The 19,245-nt window shown below is 46.8% G+C and overlaps 1 protein-coding gene and 1 pseudogene across 8 annotated transcripts in view; both read right to left on the bottom strand.

The window, feature by feature from the left end:
• Positions 1–19,245, bottom strand: part of TMEM225B (transmembrane protein 225B) — a 29,004-nt gene that overhangs the window by 5,516 nt on the left and 4,243 nt on the right. The window contains exons 2-8 of one of the 8 annotated variants that reach the window (XM_040456298.1): positions 6,424–6,608; positions 4,890–4,968; positions 3,601–3,640; positions 3,282–3,492; positions 1,625–1,841; positions 1,135–1,206; positions 671–808 (exon numbers count right to left, since the gene is read on the bottom strand). In XM_040456298.1, the coding sequence (XP_040312232.1) occupies positions 671–808; positions 1,135–1,206; positions 1,625–1,841; positions 3,282–3,489 (635 nt within the window). In that variant the 5' untranslated portion in view covers positions 3,490–3,492; positions 3,601–3,640; positions 4,890–4,968; positions 6,424–6,608. Of the gene's footprint in view, positions 1–670; positions 809–1,063; positions 1,207–1,624; positions 1,842–3,281; positions 3,493–3,600; positions 3,641–4,889; positions 4,969–6,423; positions 6,609–6,873; positions 7,102–19,245 lie in introns of those variants that run through there. The other 7 variants (XM_040456297.1, XM_040456302.1, XM_040456296.1 and 4 more) reach the window with 7 other exon arrangements.
• Positions 13,140–19,245, bottom strand: part of LOC121017820 (zinc finger protein 883-like) — a 9,174-nt pseudogene continuing 3,068 nt past the window's right edge.

Here is a 19,245-nt window from a genome sequence, read left to right as displayed (position 1 = left end):
TGGATTCCATGAAAATATGGCTAGTTCTTAAACTATATGGTGGAAATGGGTGCACAGTTTATTTTTAATTACCTCTTATATATTATAAATGTTTTTATATATTCAGTGTATAATAAAATCAAGTTAACACAGATTATGTCATGGGTCAGATTAATATAGTAGGAAGAAGATTAGGAAAAAGGACAAAATCAAATAGGATCGGGACTTAGACAGTGATGGTATATAAAATAAGAGAGTAAAGCGAGACTGAGGTGAATAAGATTGTAGATTCCGAGATAGAGATAGAGATAGGCATAGAAACCCTTTGGAGCCAGGACAGAGTAAGACAGAATATGAGATCTGGAGGTTGGTTCCAAAGTCAAAGAGGAGGAAGATGGGCTATAGGGCTGAGGCTCTAGAGCAGTGCTGTTGAGTAGAACTTCTGCAACGATGGAAATATCTGCATCTGCACCATTCAATATGGCAGCCACTAGACACATAATAATGTGGTTACTGAACATCTGAAATGTGGCTAGCATGACCGAGAAACTGAATTTCTATTTATTTCAAGTAATGAAATGGCCACAAGTAGCTAGTGACCACAGTTTTGGACAGTGTTGCTCTAGAGTGTCCATGGCTTCTGAATCCAGACAGAGGGCAGGGAGAAGGGCACTAGCCCCAGGACACTCACCAGCCACTATGAACAGAAGGATGGCAAAGCCCAGAACGTAGTAAGGCCACTGCACCGAGAACTTGGGGGGGCTGGGCTTCATCCTCAGATTCTGGATCTCCAGGGCATGCAGCAACAAGGCCAGGAAGGCACTGGCCCCTGCAGGGTCATAGGGAAGCACTCTTGATCTCCTCACATGGTTCCCACCTTTGCTCTTAATCAGACAGAGTCACATGGCTTACAGCCTGTATGGTTCCTACATGGAGGCTCCTTTCTCCAGCCCACACCTGTGCCCTCTCAGAGTCAATAACCTCTACCCCACATGCCTGTCTTGCCCTCCTTCCCAACACATTTCAAAGCCCATGTGCCTCACCTCCCAGAGGCCCCATAACCAGAAATCCCTTTCCCTGGTACCCTCTGTGCCTGTGCCATTGGCTGACTCCAGACGGGGCCCTCTGGGTGTGATGCTTTGGGTGCAATTCAACCTGATTTTCCCACTGTGAGCGTTCCACCTCCTCCATGTGATGGGAGCCTCCCAGGGTAGGGCCTTGGCCAGCCTTTTAAAGTCAAAAGGTTCCAAAGGGCAGAGATGGTGTCTTCCATCCATTCATCCAACAAACACTTATATTTCACTCACATATTTCACTTGTGTATTATCATTCTGTGTCAGATTCTATGAAAGTCACTGGGATAGAGATTATGGTAAAAAGACCCCCAGACAAATGACCCCAAGCCAACATAGTGAGGGTGGAGCTAGCTGGAAGTACAGGGTGCTGTGCAGCCTCAGAGAGAGGTACTGTGATCCGGGGTGGGGGGGAAGGCTGCCTCAGAGAAGGCCACAGGTGAGAGGGTCCCTAAAAATTCTCTCTCCTGACACCACAGAGACCAACCATCTCCCTGCCTTTGGGCCCCTCCCCAGCCCCTTCCCAAGGCTGAGGCCTGCCTGACAACAAGGCTTGCCTGCCTGTTCCACACCTGTGAGGAAGCTGATGAAGGCTGACACCAAATTGTGCTTCCGGGTCCTCGGAAACAGCTGAGATGCAAAGGACACCAGGATGAAGGTGGTGAGGAAAGACAGGACAACCGCGGACAGCAGGAAAACGCGGCCGAGAATGATGTACACTGTGGGGGAGGGGAGGCTGGGCTGCAGCTGGACCCCTGACCCGTGACAAGGGACAGAGCCCCGCAGAGCCTGCAAAGAGAAGCCCCCCCACCAGCTTACCACCCTCAGTCCCACAGCATGGCCTGGGACCCCAGCTCTGACCCCTCCACTTTGCCCCCAACAATGAATGCTCTGGTTCCAACATTTTGTTCCCCGTGACATGGAAGTGTGTGGGGAAAAAAAATTAGATGGACAAACAGTCATTTTGGTAAGCAACATAAATGATACAAGTTGCATGTGGAAATGTGAAGAACTCCATCAATACTGGTCACACTGAAATAAGTGGCTAGTGGAAAATCAGAACCTGTGAGGTTGAGATGTTCTGAATTCTGTGGGGAATGCTTATTTAATTATCCCAGTTAACACAAGTCATGAAATAGATCCAAAATAGCAGAGCAAGGGACTTGATGACAGGGTGATTTATTCCCCTATTATTGGCATGATTCAGACCCATGTTAAAATGAGGTTTTTAGGGTTTCTTTGGGGGGGGTGGTACAAAAAAAGATGATTTTATTAAAGCACGGGGACAGGACCCACGGGCAGAAAGAGCTGCCGTTAATATGAGTTTTTATAGCCTTCTAAGCACGCAGAGATGGACAGCTGGGGGTGGGACAAAAAGACAAACATATCACTAAACTCCTAAGACAAAGGTATCGCTAAACTTCTAGAATCTACTCTTGGGCTAAACCAATGGTTTTCAACTGGAGGCAGGTTTGCACCTCCTCACCCCGGGGATATTTGGCAATGCTAAGAGGTAAGTTGGTTGTCACAACTGAGGGTAGGGGGTGCTACTGGCATCAAGTGGGCCGTAGAGGGCAGGGGTGCTACTAACTGTCCTGCAAACAACAGGAGAGCCCCGCAACAAAGATTTTCCAGCCAAAGTGTCAGTAGTACCGAGGCTGAGCAACTCCAGGTCAAGGAGCTCACACAGTGTGGCCCATCTTCCCCCAAAGAGGCTTCTCCTCTTCTGTTATCAGGAGAGAACCCCTATATCCCCCAGGTTCACCTCCTTTCCAAGACAGACATCCCCCTGACCCTCTCAAGCCCCTTATAAAAACACAGCCTCAAGTGCATCCACAGTCCACTGAGCTCATATTTCTGTGCATTCCCTTCGAAATGTCCTCAGGCCTGAGCACATTCTCTGTAGAGCAGCCACCCACAGTCGGACGGGCGTTTGGAAGTGAGGCTGAAATCCAGCCTCACAGAGTAGGGCAGGACCCCCGCCCCTCCATCCTAGATGGAGCCAGCCCTACCCCGCAAATAAACTTTGTTGCTGACACATTTGCTCCTGACCCTGGTGGTCAACCTGATATTATCAACCTTCTCCTGGCCACTACTTTCCTCTAACCCCAAAAGTAGAGACTCAGAAAATGCCCTTAGGGGCTTATTAAATTCTGTCCTCTCTGTCACCCAAACTGCCCACACTGGCCCATCTCCCTCTGCCCCATCCCCACCTCCATCCCTCCTTACCTGATAAGGGTCGAGGCTTCCAGCATTTGATATGGAAACAGTTCTCAAACAGGCCACTGAAAAACACTTCGTGGGACTCCTCGTTTACAAGCCGCACCCAGAAGGGAAAGATGGAGACCAGCAGTATAAGCAGGTAGCCCAGGGAGGTCAAGGCTGGGGCTATGGCCCACGTGAACCCCTTCATGTCCTTGTCCTCCAAAGTCAGCATCACCTGTTCAAGGGAAAAGTGAAGGCTTCTCAAGTGGAACACAGGGAAGGAGATGATGCCTACACAAACGGTAGCACATATGTGAGGCTCGGGAAATGGTGATTTCCTTGCCTGGATAAACTTTACAGCCTCACAGACTTCTTCAGCAGACCTAAAAAAATGCATAAAACATTTTTTTTGCCGCTAAGTCACTGGGTGATCTTGGGTAAGCAGGGTCCCTTCTCTGAGCCCTAATTTCCACCTCAATAAAATGAGGACGTTGGAATGGGCCATCCCCGAACCCTTCCAACCCTAAAGTTCTCACTGCTCAGTTCTGTTAACTACCACCCACCTACAAAGACCCTCTCCACTAAGCTTGGCAGGCAGCTAACAGTTAAGAGCTTTGGGGATTTCAGAATGATGATGAGAGAGATAATAAGGCTGGGGTCTGAGGTGCAAAGCCCTCAGTGTGAGGGGTTGCTCTCTCCAGTCCTCATCCTGTGTGAACACCCATGCTCAGGCCCAACACCTGGAGAGGCTCCAATGCAGACCCCCCAAACTGCAGCCGGGGCAAGGAGAGTCTCTAAGGCTGCGGGACCTACTTATCACCACAAACAGGACCAGCCTAATGGCGGAGGGTGGAGTGTGGGTGCCCTCCTGCACCTCCTACCCAAACACGCTGTGTATAACCAGGTACACAGAGTGCTCTTCGAGCGCTGGCAGAGTGGTTTGGAAACATCCCAATGTGCTTTCACCTCCTTCCTGTCACTACTTTTTCTTGTTCCCACCGAACAACTTCATCCTTCCCTCTCTCCAAAGCTCCCCTTTAGACGCTCCCTCCACCCTTCAGGCCTCACTGATGAGTCACTTGAACTTCAGGGCCCCAGTCTCCTTTGCTCTCAAATGATGGAGTTGGTTGGCCCGGAGAGCAGTCCTAGCTCTAAAACTGTCCGGTATAAGTCATGGCGACATCTTGACCCCCCTGCTCTGGGTGGGACGGAGGACACTGGGCGTGGGGTTGCGGTGGGCTGTGGCCTGCCTACACCCACCCCCCCACCCCCCCGCACAACCTCAATTTGTCTAAAACCGCCCTTTGTGTTTTCCCCATTTCAGCCATTCTCCATCACCACATGCTGGCGTGGAGCGCGTGCCGGCCTCTCCCTCTCTCCATGTCCCCATCTCATCCGCCTTCCTTGTCCTCCCAGGCTTCATCTCTGAAAGTCCCCACACCCACACTGTTCCTGCCCCATGCCCACAGGTCTCCCTCCACTCCTAGAATACCAGAGCCATCCCCAACTCCTCCAGCCTCCTTCCCCACTTTCCTCCTCAAAGCCCAACTCTCCTGTGAAGCTCAGCCTGGTCCTGGCCACTGCACACAACCCTCCCAGCCACCAGCCACTATCCATTCCCTCCACACTTACTGGACGCCCCATGACCAGCTTAGGCCAATGGGGGTGATTCAGGGATGAAAACAGACAGGAACTCGCAGGCTCTTGGTAACTGTGGGGTGAGAGACACAAAAACACGTCACAAGGTGCAATGCTTTCTTCTCCCCTGCCTGGCTTACTTCAGGGCCAGGCATACCCCAGTCCTATCTTCCCCCCTGCCCGGCTGCTCACCAGTGAGAAGGACCTTCGGAACAGCTCTTAGCACTGGGCCTGGATGACTGCGCCCCACAGATATACAACTTGTGGGGTGCATTGATCTAGGCCAGACTCGAAGGACCATAGACCTGTTAATATGACAGGGGATTTGTACATCCTTTTGTAGTGTTGAAACAGAGCAGGAGAGAAAGACCCACCACTGGTCCAGGATCCCAGTCAGTCAGCCCTGGGGCAAGGACCAGAATCCCACATGGCTGCCTCTCCCACCTCAGCTGACCAGGCCAGCAGTTTAGTTTGGAATTTAGTGGCCAGTGAATTCTTCCTACTAGGTAAGCTCATTTGCATGTGTGAGAAAGGGAGAGTGGGGGGGGGGGGGGGCGATGTAGAACTGCCAACTTTTTATTTTGCCACAAACATTCAAAATAAAACAAAAACAACTGTGACAGTTATTGTGACAGTAATAGTTATTACTATTACAGAGTGTTTTAACTATTATTTAAAAAGGATCTGTGACACTGGAAAGTAAAAGAGCTGCTAGCTATGTGGAGCCTGGAGGACTGGCATCTGGGAAGCAGGGCTTGTGCGGAAGCAGGGCTTCTCACTCTGGGCTCCCTCTGGGACAGTTCCTGAGCTACCCTGCAGCAGCCAGAATGCACCCCTGTCCCCACCCCACCCCCAGGCCGTGCAACCCCGGGGTCAGCTGGGACCTGCGCTAGGGGATGAATGAGGTGGGTGACATAAAGTACATCTGGGTTGGAATGGTGGGGGTACCTGTCAGGGTCACAGGGTGTCTCACTCCCTTTTCCCACCAGTCATTAGTGGCAACTTGGGCAGCAAATTGATTCGGGTTTGCTCTGAGGTTCCTTCCTACTGAAAAGCCTCCTGGGCCCTTCCCTTGCCCCAAAGCCACAGTGACATTTTCTGGAAACAACGATGGACCCAGATCTGATCATCCCCCCACCCCTGCCACCTCTGATCATCCCCCCAGCCCCGCCACCGCAGTGGGTCGCAAAAGCCTGGGGGGTGGCCTGAAGGCGGCAGGGGGAGGGGTGCTGGGGGCCCTCTCCACGCCCCCAATCCTTGGGCCCACCTTGCCGCTCCCTCCCGGGTGGTCTCTCCTCCCTCCTGGGGCACCTTCGGGGTTTCCGGGCCTCTAGGGCAGGGCTTCCCTCTAGGCCAGCCCCTCATCCAACCCTTTGGCCCAGAGCTTGTCCCTCTGTCCAGAGCTTCCGTTGGCCCGGAGGCGGGAGCAAGAATGCGCCCTCTCCTGACAGAGCCCACGGAGCCCGCGTGGGGCCCTGGGGCGGAGGGTGGGGGCTCATCGGCCCTGCAGCTTCACCTGCCCACTCACCTGGCCCTCGGCCCCGGGGTACCTGACCTCCGGGGCTGTTTGCAGAACGGACCTCGCGCACCCGTACGCCAAACGGGGTGGAAGTGATCTCGAGCCGGGCAGATCTCAATTCGAATTCCAGCTCTGCCATTACCAGCAGGGTGACCTTGGGTAATTTACTTCTTCTTGGGTGTCAGTTTTCTCGTCTGTGAAGTGGGAATAATAATAGTAACTCCTCTTGTTGGAGGGCTAAAAGGGTCCAATGACCCGTCCAATGACAAGCCCCCCTGACTCCTCAGGAGCCTGCCAGTTCATTCCCCTTCTCCAAGACCCTCATCCCCGATCACCCCACTCCTGCAGCCTCCCAAGCCTTTGTCCTGTGCGTGGGCCCGATCACCCTCAGGCCTCCCGGCCCCTCCATCCCTCTCCCCTTCTCTGCCCTCCCCTAAGAAGGCTGGCTACCCTTCTCACCCTGGCGGCTGGTTTCAACCTGGGGGAAGACTCTTCAGAGAGGGCAGGACTAACTTCCGGCTTTGGGAGACAGGTAGGGGGTGGCCACACTTAGAGCTGGATAAACCACCAGCAGCACCACACACAACCCCCACTCCGCCCCACTTTGAGTCTGCTTTCACCAAGGAAATGCATTTGTAACTCTAAGATTTTTAAAAGCCAGTACCATGTCTGGCACCGGCTCACCTCTCCTCTGGCCCTGACATATTCAAAACCGAGATGGGATGGGCCACTAATTCACCCAGTCACCTATCACGTGAGAGGCATGTGACAGGCCCCTATACTGTCCAGGATTGTATCTCTCAAAGTTTCAGAACCCAATTTGTAAATGTTCCCCAGAGACAGCCTCCACAGGCTTAGCTGGCTCGGGGCAGAGGTCCAGCTGGCAGGACCAGAGCTAGGCCAGGAAGACCCTCCCCCTTCCCACAACCTTCTGCCCTCGTCTCAGACAGATAACTCTGATCTCCTCCACCCGACAGGTTTTCATTCTCCAGGTGGCAGGGGAAGCAATTCACTTCCAGACTCCAGTCTTCACAGTTAGTCATCCTGGAGGAAAAGAAGGTTTTCCTCAGCCTATTCTCACCCTCTCCTTGTTTCAAGATTTCCCAAGTAAGCATTCTGATTAGCTCAAGTCACTGCTCATTCCACTCTGGCCAGAGAAGATAAGTCAACTGTGCTTCACAGTGGCCAGGCAGACAGGGTCACTGAGAAGTCAGCAATTTGGATTACATATCTGGATCAACATAAAAACTTTCTTAAAGGAAGAGGAATGGTGTCTTCAGAAGAAGGGAGAAATCATGGCAGACCAGGGCAGCATTTTCACGTGCACTGTTATGTTATACTTTTGAATCTCATTACACAGTAAACCCAAATGACAGGCATTATTATCCTCATACTGCAAATGAATAAAGTCTCGGGTTAAGAACTTGCCCAGAAGATCATGGATAGTTGCTAAAAACATTAGGCTGGGGGCGCCTGGGTGGTGCAGTCGGTTAAGCGTCCGACTTCAGCCAGGTCACGATCTCGCGGTCCGTGAGTTCGAGCCCCGCGTCGGGCTCTGGGCTGATGGCTCGGAGCCTGGAGCCTGTTTCCGATTCTGTGTCTCCCTCTCTCTCTGCCCCTCCCCCGTTCATGCTCTGTCTCTCTCTGTCCCAAATAAATAAATAAACGTTGAAAAAAAAATTTTTTTAAAACATTAGGCTGTAGGGGAATACATTATTTGCATGGTGCTAGAGTTTATCGTCCTTACAAATTACTAGTTGCAAAAGGAAAACATACGTTTACGTAGCAGAGATCTGGCAGTCACTACCTGAAACAGGTGAATAAACGGCATGACTTAGGGTGGGATAATATGACGTCGGTTGCCTACGGAGGCATTACAGTATGGAGACATGACCTATGAGGTTTTCTTGCCAAAAATGTTTAATCAAGCCTCTAAACCTCATTCCAGTTTAGAGGAAATACAGGGGGGTGGAGGGAAGTTAAATACCACCACAGGACAACAGGAACCAATTCTGTGAAAAATTCTAAAGGATAACTGTTCTGGACTCCTCCAAAAGTCATTGTCACAAACAAATGAACAAACAAAAGCAGAGGAACTATTCTAGATTAAATGAAACTAAAGAGACATAAAGCCAAATGCAATGTGACCCTGGTTTTTTTTTTTTTCTGATTAGAAATAAAATTGGTATAAAACACATTCTTGGGGCAACCAGGGAATGTCTGAATATAGACTGCATTTTAGATGTTATTAGGAAATTAAATTATTTTTCTTAAGTATGTTAAAAGTGATGCGATTATGTAGGAGACTAACCTTACTTGTAGGAGAAGCATGCCATGCTACTTAGGGGTGAAGGTTATGTCCATGCGTGCTCTCAAATAATTCAGAAAAAAAATTATATGGATAGAAAGTAGATATGGATAAGTGATAATAATTACTTATCTACATAGAGGATATATAGCATGTTCATTTATACCATTTTTCAACTTTTCCATATATTGAAATCTCTCAGATAAAAAAAAAAAAAAACTGGAAAAAAATAAAAAGAAACTTGGCTAAGAACATATCCACAGCAGTAACCTAAAGTACTCAGCCACGCAGCATCAAAGTGCTTTCTCTAATGACAGATACGACGTTCAATGTTCTGTGTGTACAGTCCTTGCCCTCGCAGAACTTGCCATCTAGCACAGAGACCGGTACCTGAATAAATCACTTTTTTAAAAAATGTGCTCAGTACACAAAGGATGGATAGCACCCTACAGGGATAGCAGAGGACAATTCAGCCCAAGGGAAGACCTGCAAGGAGGAAGGATTTACATGGAATCTTATCCCCAAAAGGGGATTGCATTGTGCAAAGATTTTCACCTGCTCTTCAGCAAGAACTACTATACATGGCACATATGTGCACATGGAAAAATCTCACTTCCCTTAGCTACGTGCAATGCACACAAATGCTTTCTATCCCAGTCCAGTCATGCTTACTTTTTTCTTTTACCCTCAGTGCTGGTTGCAACTCACTCCAATAAATTAATTTTATGACCCACTAGTTGCTTTGACCTACATTTGAAAAAATACTGTGTTCAAGGACCCAACAAATTTCAAAATGACTGGAAGGAGCGGCCCCCAGAGAACTGAAGACGTCAATAGGCAGAGCAGAGACGTGAAGGGTCTTGTAGAGTTACATCCTAAGGGCCATGAGAGGCCTCTGGTAAATTAAAGCAGTCATATTTGGGCGCCAATGCCAAAATTCCTCTTCCTCTTACTATCTTCCCTTTCCCAGATTCTATCCTCTAACAGAGCACAGGAAGAACCTCTCATTCAGGGGAGCCCAAGGCTGCGCCCACAGCATGGCTAAGGACTACCAGGCCAGCCCCCTCCAGGACTGGAGATTTTAGAATGTGTGCACAGGCTTAGGTTATAGCCTCCTCTGGAAGCATTTTCATATTTTCCCAGGTCCAGGGTAGAGGACAAGCAAGAATAACTGTCTGCTGGAAAATGGGGTGGAGTCCCCATGAGCTGGAGCTCTGACTTCCCCCAGACTCTGTGCTTCCTTGGGCCAGAGCTCCCAAGGGAAAACCCAAACTGTAGTTTTACCAGTTAACAGAACTGGGAAGTGAGCAGGCCTCTGCTCTCCAGACCTGGTTTACTGCACTTAGGGAATCCACCCACTAGCTGGCTCCATTCCCAATGCCAGGGCCCCACATCTCCTTCACCTGGGACACCTTCTCTCTCCTTTCACATAGGCTCCTGATGTGCTCCACACTCCCAGTCCAGCCCTCTTGCTAGCCCTCAGTGACTACGCCACAGATCCTATGTGATCTTTTTGTGTCTTTCAGCACCTGTGAAGCATTGTTGTCCCCTGTTGCATATATAGGTTCCCAACCTTGAATGCACATTAGAATTCGCTGGTAACCTGCAAAATCCCAATATCCAGGTCATACTCAATTCCATAAAATCTCTGAGATTGGGACTGAGGTACTTTGAAAGCCCCCCAGGTGATACAGTATGCTACCTAAGTTAAGAATTCCCGCTCTCTCATGTCCTGTTGCAGCTAGGAGCCATGAGTGGGCAAGGATGTGGGGTTACTATGGCTTCAGGTGATCAGTCATCCTGGTTCGCACAGGACTGAGCATTTTCTCAGATGTGAGACTTCCAATACTAAGACTGAGAACAGCCTGGCCAACCTGGATGAGCGGCTGACCTCGTGTTCACCTGAGGTCTAACAGCTTAGTCAATTTTCTGGCCACTAGTAATACTTGTGCCCAAAGAACCAGAGCCCTGCTTTAGTGGGTTTTTTTCCTACATCTTTTTTTTTTTTTTTTTAAAGTAATCTCTACACCCTACGTGGGGCTTGAACTTAACAACTCTGAGATCAAGAGTTGCATGCTCCACTGACTGAGCCAGCCAGGAGCCGCTCCCCCACTACTTTAGTGCCTTTGATACGGCTAGACAAACTCTTTGCTCTCCTTTCCTGGTCTCCACGGACACCTCCACCCTTGGAGCCTGGCCCATGACCCTGCACAATGACTTTGTCCTGAGATGCCCCTCCCTGCTATTCTTTTCTGCCAGTCAGAATCCTGCCCAGTCTGTGGGGCACCTCAGTCAGTTAAGCGTCCAACTCTTGATCTTGGCTCTGGTCATGATCCTACCGTTCATGAGTTCAAGCCTGCGTTGGGCTCTGTGCTGACAGTGTGGAGCCTGCTTGAGATTCCCTCTCTCACACACTCTCTGCCCTCCCGACATGTGCTTTCTCTCTCTCTTTCTCTCAAAATGGATAAATACCCTTAAAAAAAAGAATCCTGCCCAGCCTTCAAACCCAACTCATCAAGCCCTGCCTCATCCCTGAAGCTTCTCAAGACCCCACAGAAGGAAAGGGCCCGTTCTGTGGTGAAAGGAGTGGGGAGGGACTCGAGAAGGGTCACATGCCGAGTAGAGTAAGAGGGCACACCAGCTCAGAGGTCAGACCAGGACTCACAGAGTGCAAGTCCATACTTGAGACATCTAGATGGCAAGGTGACCCTTAGTTAGTACTAATAATCACCTCCAGATTATACAGAAAGGAAGGTAGAGGAGTGTAGATAGAAGAGCTGAGACAAACAACAAGACTTTGGTGTCCAGTAAACAGATTCATTCAACAGCCATCCACTCAATACCTACTGTGTGCACAGCACCAGACCAGGCATGGAAGCTGCAGGACAGGCAAGTTTCAATTTTAAGAGTCTACAATGTAAGTATAATTTTCACTTGATATTTTAAATAATCATTAATCCAGACTAACTAGGGGTAAAACAATCTTATTTTTTTGTGATAAAAAATAAGCATTTACAACCAAGTAGGTATTTTTCTCAGATACCTAGAATAAATCTAACAATGTACTACCCAGCAGAGATATTTTTGGGATTTCTTTCAGTGATAAAAATATTCATGGTAATGAGTACTCAAAAGTTTTTGTGTGTTTTTTTTTAATTGTATCCATTATGGGAGCACCTGGCTGGCACAGCTGGTGAAGCATGTGACTCTTGATCTCAGGGTCATGAATTCAAGTCCCATGTTTGGGTGCAGAGATTTCTTAAAAATAAAAATCCTATTCATTTTTGAGAGAGCAAGCGCTAGCACACACATGAGTGGGGGAGGGGCAGAGACAGAGAGGAGAGAGGGGAGACAGAGGATCCGAAGCAGGCTCTGCACTGACAGCAGAGAACCCAATGCAGGGCTCAAACTCCCAAACCACGAGATCATGATCCGAGCTGAAGTCAGATGCTCAACCAACTGAGCCATCCAGGCACCCCAAAATAAAAAATCCTTAAAAAAATGATCTATTATGTATCACACTATTCAACTTTTTCCTCAACAATTACCCAGTAGTGAAGCTCTGCCTCAGGTTATGATGTAATTTTTGTTATAAAGGAGTTTGAACTGTGGCTTTTTCTTAAAGGAAATCTTGAAAATTATTATTGAAGTTTTGTTTCAAAAACAGCCAGAAGTTACCCATTTCTCTCCACCTAAACTTAAAATAAATGTGTACTTGTCACAAGAACAGTGACCTTGAGTATGACTAGGATTCAATCAGAGGGGTAAAACCACGAGGACACAAACACACACCCACACACAACCTAGGGAAGGCAAAGGAGGATCCAGGGGAAGGTGGACCCTTTGCAGGCCCAGCTGCTGACTAGCAACGACATGGGTGAGTTACAAAATAACTGCTGCTTTTTTTCTGCCCTCCCAGTCTCCCAAGAATCTCCCTCTCTAGCCCTCAAGAACCAAAAATTACAGGAAAGGGAAGTCTGGCAAGTGCATTTCAACCTACCCAAGCTGACATATAACAAAGCCCGTGACATGTCATACTGAAGTTATTTGGCCTAGAAAATATGCCTGTTTATTAAGTGCATTTAGGTCATATAAAACAAGAGATTCAATAATCTGCAGGACACTGAGGAGTGAAATGCTGGTCCAAGACCCAAGGGTCACTTCCATCAAGAGTTACAACAGAATTGGGGCGCCTGGGTGGCTCAGTCAGTTAAGCGTCCGACTTCAGCTCAGGTCATGATCTCACAGTCCATGAGTTTGAGCCCTGCGTCGGGCTCTGGGCTGATGGCTCAGAGCCTGGAGCCTGCTTCCAGTTCTGTGTCTCCCTCTCTCTCTGCCCCTCCCCCGTTCATGCTCTGTCTCTCTCTGTCTCAAAAATAAATAAACGTTAAAAAAAAATTAAAAAAAAAAAAAGAGTTACAACAGAATAGATGAGCTAGAAGGAGAACTACTGGGTTCAAAGGTCACCTTGCTGCTTTCCTGATCTATGAGTCTGAATCCAGAATTCCCTGATTCTTTCTTCCCCGGAGTGGATCTGACTCATTCCATTTTCAGAAGACAACTGGGAAGATCTGAAAAGCAAACCACAGAATCTCCCTGTGATGCAGATCCTAAACATCAAATAAACAGCAGCACTAACTGAAGGTTCCACTTAGCCATCACCTTGGTAGTGCTGCATTAGGTTCCTTTCACACCTCTCTCTGACACACTTTCCTCCAAGGTGAATCTAATGATGCTGAATAAGGTGGAAATTCTGTCTAAAGGTTTTCATGTGTTGAACACATCCGTGAGATCTATCCACTATCTGGATTTTCACATCTAAATAAGAGTTGAGCCAGGACTGGAGGCTGTACACCCTCATGAAACCCAAAGGGTTTCTTCCCCATGCGGGCTCTCTGGCATTCAATCAGAGCTGAACTCTGACCAAAGGCTCCATCTACCATCTTCATTTCATTCACAGTTTCTCTCTTATATGGATTCCCAGATGATCAGAAAGGCGTGAACTGTACGTGAAGGTTTTCCCACACTCCTTACATTCAGAAGCTTTTACTCCACTGTGAGTTTTCTGCTGCTGAATAAGGTGAGAGTTCTGACTGAAGGCCTTCCCACATTCACTACATTCATTGGGTTTCTCTCCAATGTGAATTCTATGGTGTTTAATAAGAAGTGAACTCCTACTAAAAGATTTCCCACACTTGCTGCAATCATAAGGAGCCTCCCCTGTGTGGACTCCGTGGTGTTCAATGAGGTGCGAGTTACAACTGTAAGCCTTCCCACAGTCATTGCATTCATATGGTCTCTCTTTGGTGTGAACTCACTGATGTTCTATTAGATTTGAGCTCTGGCTGAAGGCCTTCCCACACTCACTACACACATAGGGTTTCTCCCTCATGTGGATTCTCCAGTGTCAAGTAAGACTTGAGCTCTGAACAAAAGCTTTTCCACATTCATTACACATATAAGGCATTTCTCCTGTATGAGTTATCTGATGCTGGATAAGGTGTGAACTGCACCAGAAGGCTTTCCCACAGTTACTGCATTCATAGGGTTTTTCTTCAGTATGTATTCTTTGATGCTGGATAAGGTTTGAACTATGGCCAAAAGTTTTTCCACATTCATGACACTCAAAAGTCTTCCCTTGTGTGTGGATTCTTTCATGCTGAATAAGGTATGAGTTTCGCCTAAATAACTTTCCACACATACTACACATTTGGGATGTCTCTTCAATTAAGAACCTGTGGCTGTTTGGGGCGCCTGGGTGGCGCAGTTGGTTAAGCGTCCGACTTCAGCCAGGTCACGATCTCGCGGTCCGGGAGTTCGAGCCCCGCGTCAGGCTCTGGGCTGATGGCTCAGAGCCTGGAGCCTGTTTCCGATTCTGTGTCTCCCTCTCTCTCTGCCCCTCCCCCGTTCATGCTCTGTCTCTCTCTGTCCCAAAAATAAATAAACGTTGAAAAAAAAATTTAATAAAAAAAGAATCTGTGGCTGTTGGATAGAGTTTATGACGTTACAGAAGTTTCATCTGCATTCATAAGGCCCCTCGTGTTTGTTTTGTTCACATTCATCTCCTTCAGGTAGTGTAGCCCTACTTCAAGACTTTTCTGCTTTATAATTAATTGATCCTCAGTCCAGGTCTCACCATCTGACAGAAAATATAAAAAAGGTAAAATGTAATAAGAAAAATTCCTGGTGGGAAACAGGATGGTCAGAGTATGCAAGAAGGATTTGGTTCAACAAAAAGTATGAAAAATGGCCTTGCAGTACAGAGAAAAGATGGATACAAGTTGCGCAGAATTGGAGAAAGCAGTGGGAAACTAAAATTAGGGTTTACATATGAAGTAGCTAACCAGACAGACGTACTGGGATTAGCAGAAAGGAAAGCGGTGTTTGGGGGAAGTGGAAGTATCTCAGAACATTAGAAGGGAGATTCTGGGGTCTCTGTGTGGGGAGGGGAAGGGACTAAACAAATCAATTAAAGAGGAGTATCCTACCCCAGAGTTTCTGTCTACATGGTACCCTGGCCTCGTGATTGTCTCTGAGGTAACAGGGAAGACTATCTTCACATCATCAAATACCAACACCTTCTTCACCAGAGCATCTCTCTATACACAGATGCTCACTCATGGACAGACACACTCAGACCTACTTATGTGCATCTTTAAAAAATACTGCAAATTGGGAAGATTTAATAAAGGAAAGGGGAGAAGAGGAAGAGTTGTTTAAATATGAAGCATGGAGTAGAAGTATTTCCAAGTCGATTTCAACTCTAACAGAACATACAAAAATAAACCCTGCACCCTAACTGCATTTAAAGGAGACATGATAGAAAAACATTGCCTGTTTAATACATTCCTCCTCTCAAGAAATACTTATGAAATAAGGCTCACTGAAGCTAGAGAAGTTTTTGTTTTTGTTTTTGTTTTGTTTTGTTTTGTTCACAGTGGTATTAGAGAAAGCAGGCCCTCTACCAAGAGGGATCTTTCTGAAAGAAGGGAGTGCTGAGGAATATCCAATGCAGCATTTCCATCAGCAGGGAAAGCCCAGAATATAAACAGCTCTGATTTTATTTGGTAATAGTCATTTTATTGAAGGAATTTAATAATTATCTGTGATGTCTTATCACTTGTTCTCCACATCCAGATATGCTCTCATCCTCTGTATGTTCAATTTAGATACTGTATTTGTAAAAATTTTCTTCTTGTAATAAGAACTTTTAAGGTCCTCTCTCACAGCAACTTTCAAACATACTATTCAGCATTATCAACTATAGTTGCCATGTTGTACATTACATCCTCAGGACTTATTTAGCTTGTAACTGGAAGTTTCTACTTTTTGACACCCTTCATCCAATTCCCCCAGGCCCACCCCCAACATCTGGCAATCACCAGTTTGTTTTCTGTGTCTAAGAGTTGGGGTGGGGTTTTTTTTTGTTTGTTTTTTGGATGTCATATATAAGTGAGATCATACAGTATCTGTCTTTCTCTGATTTATTTCACTTAGCATAATATCCTCAAGGTCCATCCATGTTTCCAAAAATGACAGATTTCCTTTTCGTGGCTGAACAATATTCCACTGTGTATACACATGTATATTTGTATGTATACCATATGTGCTTTATCCACTCATCCATCGATGGACACTTAGGCTGTTTCCAAGTCTTGGCTGTTGTACATAATGCTGTAATGAACATGGGGGGTGCAGATATCTTCTTGAGATTTGTGCTTTCATTTCCCTCAGATAAACACACAGAAGTGAATTGCTGGATCATATGGTAGTTCTATTGGTAGTTCATCAATTTACATCCTCACCAACAGTGTGTAAGAATTCCTTTTCTCCATATCCTCACCAACACTTGTTACTTCTTGTCGTTTAAATGATAGCCATTCTAACAGTGTGAATGGACTACTGGGTTAATGTTTTTATATCCATTTGCACATGTGTTTAACTGTTTACCTTGTAAGTCACACAAATTGCAAACACAGAGACTAGGTCTAAAAAGTTAGGTACTTTAAAAAAAAAAAAGTGACAAAGGCATCAGTCAAGCCCAAACAAATAGGTAGGCAGGCCAATTCTTTTTCGCAAGATACCAAAATGAACTGGTACTGTAAATTCAAGTCATTCACTGTGCACAACCCAACAGAACTTACTGTGGTTATGTAACTGTTCCACATCTGCACTGTCCAATACAGTAGCCAGTAGTCACAGATGGCTACTGAGCACTTGAAATGTGGCTAGTGCAACTGAGGAGCTGAACTTTTAATTGTATTTAATTAATTTCAATGTAGTTAGCCCATCGTAGCTGGTGCTACCCTACTGGACAGCCTAACTCTAGAACCTTCTAAGTCTTCCAGATTTGTCCCACAGGCCTAGGAGCATCTAAACCCAGAAGCCCTTCAAAACTGGAATCGTTAATAAGGTGAGACATCAGACAGAGAAGCTAATAAAGTCTTCATCAGCTCATCAAAAGTCAAAGAGCAATAGCCTGGGCATGCCTCCATTTGGTCTTGAGGCCAAATGAGGGTTTCTTCTGTATCTCCCTGACCTGGCCTCGGTCTTTCCAGCCTTGTTCTGATCCTCTCCCCTACACCAAACCTTTTCTTTTTGTTGAACCAATCGCTTTGTTGTCTCCAACAACATGTGAAGGCTTAGGCATGCTAGAGGATGAGCCTTTTTTTTGGGCCGACAGACAGAGGATCTGACAGCCTGCCCGACATAGTCAAGAATGCAAATCCTACAGCTCTCAGGCTCCATTCAATAGCACCTTCTTCATTGGCTGAAAGTGATCCTTGTAGAATTCTTCAATACTTCTCCTCTTTATGAGTCCTGTGACACTTCGCTCATTCACATCCATCTTACTGAGCACCAACAACATGCCAGGTACAGTTCCAAGTGCTGAGATACACCAGTGGGCAAATAGGCAAAAACTCTGCCTTCTAAGATATTTCATTTTAGTAAGGGAGCTGGACAAGAAACCTTATAAATTACATACTCTTAGAGGAAGAAGATACACGTACCATAGAGAAAGCAAGGAAGAGTAGAGTGCCAGGGGGAGGGAGTGGGCAGAAGGGTTCCAATTTTACATACCATGGTCAAAGAAGGACTAAGAAAATGACACTGAAGCAAAGATTTGAAGGAGATAAGGGTATCTGAGAAAGAGCATTGCACATAGAAGAAGTAACAAGTACAAAGGCCTTGGGTGTTCAAGGAGGCAATGTGATGGGAATGCAGTGAGCAGGGGGAGGGGTAGTAAGAAATGAGGTCACAGACATTAAAAGGGAATCAGAGAACATAGGACCCTATAGGCTACTGGAAGAGGTGTTCTTTCACCGAGTGAGATGGGGAGCCACAGGAGGCTTTTGACCACAGGAAGACAAGACCTGGCATTTTAACAGGATCACACCGGCTGCTATTTTGGATAGACTGTAGGAAGGCAATGGTAGAGGCAGGACAACCAGCCAGGAGGCTGCTGCAATAGTTCAGGTGAAAGATGATGGCACCCTGGACCAAGACTGTGGTGGAGAAGGTAGTAAGAATTACTTGGATTCTGGAAAACAACGTTGATGGTTGTGTGGACAGGAGTACTGACTGCTGGATATGAATATGAGAGAAGCTGTTTCTCTCTGGGTTAGTAGCTGAAGGGATTGTGTTCCCAATCTCCTGAAATGGGGAATATCAGGCTACGTCTTCTCTATACTCCAATTAATGTGAACTATTTCCTGAACATGTATATCCCCACACACATCCTTCTCCTCCACCTGTAACAGCCTCCATTCTAATGTCACCTATCAAAATCCTAGACCTTCAAGACCCAGCTCAAAGGCAGCCTCCTTCCTGAAACCTAACCCGGCTCTAACCCTAGCTGGAAGTGATCTCTCCTTTGAATCTCTAAAGCATTCAGTTCCTACCTCTTTCATGGTATTTAACCACAGTCTTTGGGCCTCTCCTCAGAAGTATTTGTGTGTGTGTGTGTGTGTGTGTGTGTGTGTGTGTGTGTGTGAATTTATATTCAAAGCATCTCAGAATAAAAGATGTCTTCCATTTCTTTTTCTCCAAGCCCATTACTATGAAAAGAGTCCTGTGCACATTAGGTGCTTCAAAATGCTCCTGATTATTTCCCGGCAATTCATTAAAAGGAAGTTTCCCTCCATCAAGAGAAGAATCTATAAATCACTGATGGTTCCAAAAAGACCATTTATAAAAAGTCTCCAGGACTGAGGCTCAAATATAATTCAGAGAGGTAGATCTCTTCATAGATCAGAGCCACTTTTAGAAAAAATATCGGGGCACCTGGCTGGCACAGTCAGACATCTGACTCTTGATTTTGGCTCAGGTCATGATCCCAGGGTCGTGAGATCAAGCCCCACATCAAATCGAGTTCTGCACTGAACGTGGAGACTGCTTAAGATTCCCATTCTCTCTCTCTCTCTCTGCCCCTCTCCCCTGCTTGCACTCTCTAAAAAAAATTTAAAACAAAATTCTTTTTAAAGAAAAGAAGGGGGTGCCTGGGTGGCTCAGTCAGTTGAACA

Source organism: Herpailurus yagouaroundi, unplaced genomic scaffold (assembly GCF_014898765.1).
Source record: "Herpailurus yagouaroundi ecotype Mexico unplaced genomic scaffold, PumYag 216, whole genome shotgun sequence".
In the NCBI taxonomy this organism is placed as follows: Eukaryota; Metazoa; Chordata; class Mammalia; order Carnivora; family Felidae; genus Herpailurus; species Herpailurus yagouaroundi.
Note: the sequence above shows the minus strand (reverse complement) of the source record. Positions and strands in the feature narration are given on the sequence as shown.